At 49.2% G+C, this 9,786-nt stretch overlaps 1 protein-coding gene across 1 annotated transcript in view; it reads right to left on the bottom strand.

The window, feature by feature from the left end:
- The window catches only part of EFCAB6 (EF-hand calcium binding domain 6), a 152,850-nt gene that overhangs the window by 121,019 nt on the left and 22,045 nt on the right, over positions 1-9,786 (bottom strand). Inside the window, exons 4-5 of the mRNA XM_006775993.2 lie at positions 6,313-6,524; positions 1,594-1,682 (exon numbers count right to left, since the gene is read on the bottom strand). Of these exons, the coding sequence (XP_006776056.2) occupies positions 1,594-1,682; positions 6,313-6,524 (301 nt within the window). The remainder of the gene's footprint in view (positions 1-1,593; positions 1,683-6,312; positions 6,525-9,786) is intronic.

Raw genomic sequence — 9,786 nt, 5'->3', positions numbered from 1 at the left:
GAGAGAGAAAGAAACATCAATGATGAGAGAGAATCCTCTATTGGCTGCCTCCTGCACTCCCCTGAATGGGGATTGAGCCTGCAATCTGGGCATATGCCCTGACAGGAATTGAACCAGAGACCTTTTGGTGCATGGTTCTATCCACTGAGCCACACCAGCCAGGGCTGCCCTGTGCACATTTTTAAAAATATGTTTTATTGATTTTTACAGAACGGAAGGGAGAGGGATAGAGAGTTAGAAACATTGATGAGAAAGAAACATTGATCAGCTGCCTCCTGCACACCTCGGTCCACAGGCCGATGCTCTATCCACTGAGCCAAACCGGTTAGGGCTTCCCTGTGCACTTTTAAATGGGAGCTAGCCCTTATGCACCACGGTCTGCCGGGGTGGGACCTCAAAACTGCTTTGCTGGGTCTGTTGGGGCCAAACCCACTTTTGTTGGAGAATCGCTTCGGCCCCTGCAGGTGCTGAGGGCTGTTTCCCTCAGGGACACACACGGCTCCAGGGGCTCCAGGGCCCAGGGCAGCCACGGTTCTTCCAGTGTGGTGGTGATTAACCCATTCCCTCCTGGCTTCCTTGTGACCCCTCAGAAGTCACTTCTGTCTTGGTGTTGACACCTGGCCTTGTCTTTGGGGGTCAGTCTCTAGTCCTGTTGTGAATCCTGCTTGAGATCTGGCTTCCTGGGTCAGCACCTTTCACCAGTTCCGGGAAGGCCTCGGCCATGTTGTGGGCCTTACCTCACGCCCAGCCCGTCTCTCATGACCCTCAAGGGAGCCGAGGGGCCTCCGTGGCGTGGAGCTGTGTTCCGGCTCGTTTCTCCTGCCCAGTCCGCCAGGCCGCTTACCTCTTGGGCTGTGTCTAATCTGCTTGTCAAACTCGTTGAGCTTTAAATTGTTACTATGAAATAGAGCCCATTTGCAGAAAATACATACAACAATGCAGTTTTGTTATAATCAAGGCAAAGCCTGTTTAACAATGACCCAAATTAAGAACGGAAGCCAAACACCAAAGGCCTGTGTGCCCTTCTCCAATCCTACCGTTTCCTCTCCGCCTGGCAGTAACCGCCACCCTAGCACTTAACCTGTCACTTCCTTCTACTTGGTTATAACTGCACCCGAGGCATGGAGCCTCAAAAATAGAGTCCAACTTGTTTGTATGTCACGTGAGTAGGAGATTCTTTTGTTTCTTGCTCCTTCGCTCATTCTTATGCCCAGGAGATTCATTCAACTTGCTAACTATAGGTTTGTTTGTTTTTTATTGATTTCAGAGAGGAAGGGAGAGCGAGAGAGAGAAGCATCAATGATGGGAGAGCATCATCCATCGGCTGCCTCCTGCACGCCCCACACTGGGGATCAAGCCCACAGCCCAGTCCTGTGCCCTGACTGGAATCGAACTGTGACCTTCTGGTTCATAGGTCCATGCGCAACCACTGAGCCACGCCAGCCGGGCATTAAATTCAATAGGGTCAAGTTCTACAAACACGTCTTCCATATATATCTGTTGACATGATCAGTTCTAAGGACCCTGTCTTATCTCTTATCTTTTCAAATTTCACATTTTCATATGAAGAACATTAAAAAAAACACCACTTACCGCTTTATAAGATTTACATTTAGGTCCATCCCGCCAAACTTGGACAGGAACTGGAGGTACGGAACAGCGCCCGTGCTGGTGAGGTGGATCTGCATTCAAACAGGAAGGAGGACAGCCTGTTAGAGGACTCAGACCCAAGCCGGGGGCAGCGCTGGCGGAGGCGGGATGTGGGTGGGACACAGCTGCTCAGACCAGGGGCTGAGTGACGCGCCTGCTCAGCAAACAGGTGCAAACAACACAATGCCAGTCTGCGCTAATTAAACGTCAGCACGCTGTCTACAACATCATCTAAATCTAGATCTACCTAAAAAATAAAGCAAAAATACATTCTAATATGTTTACAGATGTGTGCTAATAAACATTACATATGTGTAAATAGAAATATGAAGGATTTGGTTCCTGAGGGACTGCGGAACAGCACAGTGTTACCCCGAGTGCCAGCTAAACGCTGTGTACATCATACACTCTTAAGGTAGAAAACGTCATCCTTAAATTCAAAATTCTAGCAAAGACATTACTGGGTCAAGTGTGATAACACTGTATGTTAACTTATCCCTCCATGTTTAATTTACTGCTGTTGATAACTGTACTATGATTATGTAAGAGGATAGTTCTTCGTCTACACACCGAAGTATTTAGAAGGAAAAAACCAAAAACATAAGCAACTTCTCAAATGGCTCAGAAAAAAACATTGTCTATTGTTGTGTGTGTCATGTACAGTACTGTTTACACACACGCACACACACACACAAGGAAAGGTCACAGGAGAAGCAGGTGAGGTCGCATGTTCACATTGGCACATGGGGGGAGAGGGTACGGGCGCTGTTAGTGCCATAGGGGTCCACCCACACCCCCCCTCTTCTGACAAACGCTCTGGAGTTTGAAAGTACTTCTAAGGAAAAAGGCCAATTTTTTAAAAAGTGAAAATAATTTTTCTCCAGGCCCCCAAAAGAATTATAAAACTAAAATGAAGATAAACACAATCGTTACAAATGTTTTTATTCACGTTCATGCAGTACGCAGAGCACACTTGCCCAGCGGCGACGGCTGCGGGTCTGCTCATGTGGCTTCGCATCCCCTCAGCCCTCAGGCGCCGCTGGAGCCCAGCGCGGCCTGCTGGTCTCCCCGGCGGACACCGTCCCTCCATTTCAGCATGTGCCCCCAAGAGGGCGCGGAGGGAGGGTCCCTTGTGCAGCTCTTCCCGGGAGGACCCGTGGCTTCTCACCTGATGGGCCTCTGAGTTGACCTAACTTGGAATGGACACCTGTCCTACAGAAGGTGAGGACAGGGTCCCCACGCAGCTCCCCCGGGGGCGCCTCGCGGCTGGTGGGGAGGGAGTGGATGAAGCGGGAAAGACGCTGGCGGAGCTCACACTCCCCAGTGGCTCGGCTGCCAGGCCCGGTGCCCATGGGAGTCCCCAGGCAGCCCAGGTGACCTCCTGCGGGGCTGACCTTGTGCAGCCTCCCCTCATGGCACTGCCATCCAGGGGCAGACAGCCCTGTGCTTCAGAGCCAGGCTCATCACACTAACCACCCGCCGGGGAAGCAGCCAGGCCATGGGCTCTGAGGCTTCTGGCACATTCCACGCTGTCCTGGCGGCCTAAGGCAGAGATGTCTGTGACGGCCAGCCCCGCGCCGAGACCTCAGACCCCACGGCGCTGTCACAGGGAGGCTCCGCTGGGAACTCGCCTTCCAATACTCGTGATTCCGGCAAAAACGTTCATGGATGAAAACCGTCCACCGGCGAGGGGCTGAGAGCAGAGGTGGTTGAACATCGACCCATAAACCAGGAGGTCGAAGTTTGATTCCCAGTCAGGGCACATGCCCGGGTGTGGGCTGGGTCCCCAGGAGGGGGTGTGCAGGAGGCGGCAGATTAGTGATTCTCATCATTGAAGGTGCTATCTCTCTCCTCCTCCCTTCCTCTCTGAAATCAATTTATTGATATATATATTTATTAAAACATATATTTTAAATTGAAGCTCAAGTAAATTCACTCTAACTGGGAAGTTCTTTCCTCCTTTGAAGGGGGACGTTCCCATGAAATGTTTTACCAGTTGCACACGTTTCCCGTTAGGCTGGCATTAGGTGTAGGAGAAGAACGGGTGTCCCACCACATGGACTCATCATTAAAAGATCGGGAAAAGCCTCACGCTCCCTGGACTGCGGGGCTGGGAAGAGAAGCCGCGCCCTTCACTCCGGTGACTCCAGCCTCCCCGATCCACACGCGTCACAGGGGCCTGTGGCTCTAGAAAAACACGGCTATCATTGAGGACAGACTGCTAGGACGTGTGTTGTTTTGGGTTTTGTTTTTTTTTAATCTTTGAAATTTAACATTTCTCAGTAACTTCTTTTAAAGACAGATGTAGCTTTTAAAAACAGATACACATTTCACATCTTCTGTGCTTTTCCTCTTCCTGCATAGCTGATTCGCATGGGAAGGTTGTCAAAATTTTAAATTAACATCAGATCATGAATATAGGAAACATGAACAGGAAATCATGTTTTTATTCTCCATTTGGTATAAAGTGTCAGTCCAATCAAGCCTATGAGAAAACAGATTTTCTGTTTGCAAGGACAAACGCTCTTTAAAAATAAAAGAACATTATTAGCGTATGACACAGCAATTCCACTCCCAGGTGTGTACCCAAGAGGAGGGAAGACCCGTGTCCACACAGACACCTGTACATGAGCTGTGAGAGCAACACGGTTCACACAGGCCAAAGAGTGGAAGCAATGCCAAGGTCCATCAGCTGAAGACAAAAGGTGGCCTGTCCCTACAGTGGGACATTACTCAGCCATAAAGAGAGGAAGTACCGATTCATGCGACAACACGGAGGAACCCTGAAAACATGCTAAATGAAGGAAACCAGACACAGAATATCATATAATGTGCCGTTCCATTCATAGGAAATGTCCAGAATAAGCAAATCTGCTGTGACAGAGTAGGCTAATGGTTGCCAGGGAGCGGGGACGGGAGTGAGGAGAGGCTGCTAAGGAATACGGAGTTTCTCTCTGAGGTGGTGGGATGTCCAGGAATTAGGGAGTAGCTGCACAGCTCTGTGGTTATATTAAAAACCACTAACTTGTATATTTTTAAATGATGAATTTGATAATATGTAAATTCTATCTTAATAAAGCTTTTGTTTAACATGTAGGTACATATTAATTGACCATAAAGGTGTGGGTTCATTTCTGGGCTCTCTCTTCTGTTCCATTGATCTCTATGCCTGTGTCTATGCCAGTGCCATGCTGTTTTGATTATTATGCCCTGGTAGTATAGTTTGATGTCAGGTAGCACAATTCCTTCAACTTTGTTGTTCTTTCTCAAGACTGCTATGGCTCTTCAGGGTCTTTTGTGGCTCCATATAAATTTCTGTGGTATTTCCCTAGTTCTGTGAAATATGCCAATGGTATCTTGCTAGGAATTGCATTGAACTGACAGATTGCTTTGGGTAGTATGACTATTTAAAGATGTTAATTCTTCCTGTTCATGAACGAGGTACTAGTATATGCTTTCACTTACTTGTATCTTCTTTCATTTCTTCCTTCTGTGACTTAGAATTTTCTGAGTACAGGTCTTTTACATCCTTGGTTAAGTTTATTCTTAGGTATTTTCCCTAAGAATTTAGGTATTCTTGGGTGTTTCCCTCAAGTTAAATACCCCCTCCTCCTGAAAGCCCTCCTGGACTGCCACACCTCATTGTTAGGTAGTGTCCCCTCCTCTAACTCCCAACCACCCTGTAGCTGCCTCTGTCTAGGGGCAACTATCAGCCCTTTCATAGCTCCCTTGCTGGACAGGGATCCCCTCAAGGGTGGCCCACGTCTGGCTGCTCTGCACTGGGCCGAGCATATAGTAGATACTCAGTAACCCTGGGATGCAGGAACAAATGCCGAAATACCGACAGCCCCGACTTGCGATGGTTTGTTTGACTTATGACTGTACAGCTGTATGATGGTGTGAAAGCAATACACATTGAGCAGAAACTGTACTTTGAATTTTGCTCTTTTCCGGAGCCAGTGGCACTCTGGTGATGCTGGGCGGTGGCCGCAGCTCCCAGGCAGCCACGCGCTCACCAGGGTCAACAATCCACACCGTTGGGTGTACTCACTGTGCCGCTGTGAGTGCCCGGAGCACGCTGTGTGGGCGGCTAAGGTACCATGTTCCTCAGTGAGGTGCGTTAAATGCATTTTCTCAGGACATTTTCCACTGACCACGGGTGTATCAGGAGGCACACCCCTCCTAAGTCAGGAAGCATCTGCACTAAGTTCCAAAATGCAAGTTGGGCCCGGCCAGCATGGCTCAGTGGTTGAGTGTCGACCTATGAACCAGGAGATGGTGGTTCCATTCCTGGTCAGGGCACGTACCCAGGTGCGGGCTCAAGCCCCCGTGGGGGGCGTGCAGGAGGCAGCCGATCCATGATTCTCTCTCACCATTGATGTTTCTATCTTTCCCTCTCCCTTCCTCTCTGAAATCAATAAAAATATATTTTAAAAAATGCAAGTTGACCAAATGCTTTATACATTGGAAGCTTTACAAAACAAGGCAAGACAAACAAAGAACTACAAGAAATTACTGTAACAGTGCCACGTGCAAAATATGACCAAAGTTCATCCCAACTCTGCCCCAACGTGAGGAAGCGATGTGAAGAAAGAGCGCACGGCTCCCTCAGGCCACCGCTGCCACCGCCATCGCCCTGCCCCCGGGGTGAGGCGACCCTACCTCGGCCAGCACGTCCTGGAACTGCTCCCGGGTGAGGGCCAGCAGGAAGGAGCTGATGACCCTGCGCAGCTCGCTCCGGGACACCGTCATGCTGCAGCTGGGGTCCAGCAGCATGAAGGCTTTCACCAGCTCGTCTCCTTTATCAGTAATTTTTTGAAACAAAATCCGTTTAACATCTAAGGAGGACAGTATCGGATTTGCAACAGTTGTGGCTGTAAAAGAGAAATGGCTATTTATTAAACACGCTTAGAGCTAAGCGACCAAAACTCTCCCCGTGGCCTGGGACCCAGCCGCCTGTGAGACCTGTCTCTGTGGAATGACAGTGATAAGGACAGAGAAACACCCTGCAGAGAGCGTGGGTCATTACAGGTGGAAACAGGGTGTTGGAATGAAACCTAGGAGTCAAGTCCTTTTAAATCAATTGTTAAACTACATTGGGTTTTCAACCTCTGGCTCATTTTCGAGGGTAAACGTGTAATTCTTACATCTAGATCACATCCCCGTCGGAGACAAGGAGGAACTGAGAACAGCACACCGAGGGGGGAGAGAGAGTGCTGAGCTCGAGTGCCTTGGGGCCTGGCCTGAAGGAGGGGCGTCCTGGCTGCAGCGCCAGGTCCCTGGGTCCAGAGTCACAAAGGAGAGGATACCGCAGGGCCCTGCCTTTCCTCTGCCTACGATGGAAACTGCTGTAGTAACTGGTTGAAGTGACAAGTAAATACACTAACTACAAATCAACTCACGGTACCAACCAGCATCAGCTGGGAGATGTGACTATTCTATTTTCTAGTTTATGACCGACTGGGGAAGAGGAAGCTAAGAATCGCTGCAGTTTGCAAAACCTCTCTATTTACGAGGTTGCACAGGCGTGGTGACCACAGTTAGTCACGGTGTCTTACGTGGTTAAATGTTTGTAGCACTGCCTGGTCACCCGCAAAAGATACCACCCCAGCCGAAACCGGTTTGGCTCAGTGGATAGAGCGTTGGCTTGCGGACTGGGGGGTCCCGGGTTCGATTCCGGTAAAGGGCATGTACCTGGGTTGCGGGCACATCCCCAGTGGGAGATGTGCAGGAGGCAGCTGATCAATGTCTCTCTCTCATCGATGTTTCTGACTCTCTCTCTCCCTTCCTCTCTGTAAAAAATCAATAAAATATATTTTTAAAAAAAGAAAGAAATCTTGACATTATAAAAAAAAAAAAAACACATCGGCTGCCATGCTGTGTGGAGTCACAAAGCCGCGGGTGGGTGCCCCGGGCATCTGCTCCCCTGGGAAGAGAGGACGGCTGAGAGCCTGAGGGAGGGGAAGGGCTTAACCCTCCCACAGAGATGCTCACGGTGCAGCGTCGCCACGCGTGGACTTCCAGTCGCCACGGACTCACGTGGCACAGCCTGCAATTCCCTGTGGGCCCACACACACACTGCTCTCCCTCTGCCGCCCAGCCTGGAGTGCCAGCTGCACCCAGTGTCACAGAGGGACCCTACTGGCCATTTACATCTCCGTCCGGAAACCTTTCTTTCAGACTCTCAGGGACATTTCTAGTTGCTTTCTGAGAAACCCATCTTTTCTGTCTTTTCTTTTTTTAATTTATTATTTTTTAAAATCCTTATTATTGAAAGTACTACATATGCCCCTTTTTTTCTCCCATTGACCCCCTTCACCTGGGCCCCAGGTCTTCGCCGCCTTATTGTCTATGTCCGTGGGTTATGCATATATACGTGCACACAAGTTCTTTGGCTGATCACTTCCCACCCGCCCGCCTTCCCTCCGAGATTCCACACTCTGTCCCATGCTTCCATGTCTCTGATCCACTTCGTTCATCTTTTATTTTGTGAATTAGATTCCACATCTGAGTGAGATAATGTGATACTTGTCTTTCTTGGACTGGCTTATTTCACTTATCATGATACTCTCCAGGTCCCTCCATTTTGTCTCAAAGGGTAAGAGATCCTTCTTTTTCACTGCTGCATAGTAGTCCATTGTGTAAATGTACCACAGCTTTTTTATCCACTTGTGTACTGATGAGCACTTGGGCTGTTTCAGGATCTTAGCTATTGTAAATTGTGCTGCTATGAACATAGGGGTGCATGCATGCTTTCTGATTGGTGTTTCTGGAAACCCATCTTTTCAATCAATAATTCTAATTTAAAATTATTAGGAAAAAATAATTATTAGAATTATCAGAAAATATTAATTTGAAACCATGTGAAATTAACTTAAAGGGAAGCCTTTCATTTCACGTGCCCCTGCAACTTCAAGATTTAAAATGAAAGCACTAACCAAACTTTGCATGACCTGCTAGTGAGAATGCAAATTAATTTCATCTTTCTGCATGGCAATTTGACAGAACTTTTTACATCTATCCAGAATAAAGTCACAACAGACTGTCCCTCATCCTTCTAACAATGAGGAAAAAATGAGATAAGCTAAAAAAGATGGCTTTAAAAGCCCATCAGAGAACTACGGATGGAAAAAGGTTAAATTCAGAAAGGATGGGCACTCGCAGAGACAGAAGACCCAGGACCTCTCCCCCTGTGGAGCCCCAGGAAGAACAGCCAAGCCGCTCTGAGGTGTGGTGCCCAGGGCACACAGGGCCTTCCACTGGCACGGGGCAGCGGCTGACCCCCACGGAGGACAGAGCAGAGAGCTGGGGCAGTCCCTCCAGAGCCAACGGGCCTTCGCTGAGTGGACCTCGCAGCCCATTGCAGACCTCGGGCAGCGTGGCCAGTGGCGGGGCCGGGGCAGAGAACACCCAGAACACTTCTGAAACTGGCAGGTGGGCTGAAAGCACAGAGCTCCCCAGTGGGCCGAGCTGGCAGCTAGGCTGTGGAACAGATCTCTGGAGTCTCCCCAGGGTTCAGATGTCAAGAGCTGTTGAAGGGAGACATCTGAAACCAGAGGTCCCCCAAATCTAATTGAAACCACAACCAGTCCAGCTCGACTGAGAGATTATACGGAGCAGCCTTCTCACCAAAAGCCAGGAGAGGAGGCGCATTCCTTTAGCTGGTGGTGAATATTAGTTACTTCCATCTCTACTGTTTTTCACACAAGGGTCTGGTCTTAAATCTTTTTTAAATTGCAAGACAAGTGAAATTAGGAAGGTGTCCTAATGAAGAGCAAAAACAGTCATGAGTTTTTAAGAAGATGGCGGCGATATAGGCAGACGCGTCCCAGGTCGTGTCCCGGAGCAAATAGAGTGAGCAGCTTCAAGAGTTTGCACCCACCCCGAGTTGGTGAAAGGGCTCAGCTGGTGAGTCGTGTCCCGGAGCAAATGAAGTGAGCAGCTGAAACTAATAGCACCCACCCCGAGTTGGAGAAAGGGCTCAGCTGGTGAGACGGTTTGCAGCCTGGAAGAGCAGAACTCCCCTGGAAAGGTAAAAGGAACCCAGGGATTTGGGCAGGAAAGTTTGCCGGACCTCTGAGCCCAGACGGTTGGAGGGAGACCACGTGGTAGACAGCCGCGTCCCTTGGGACAGGC

This window comes from Myotis davidii, unplaced genomic scaffold (genome assembly GCF_000327345.1).
Source record: "Myotis davidii unplaced genomic scaffold, ASM32734v1 scaffold428, whole genome shotgun sequence".
In the NCBI taxonomy this organism is placed as follows: domain Eukaryota; kingdom Metazoa; phylum Chordata; class Mammalia; order Chiroptera; family Vespertilionidae; genus Myotis; species Myotis davidii.
Note: the sequence above shows the minus strand (reverse complement) of the source record. Positions and strands in the feature narration are given on the sequence as shown.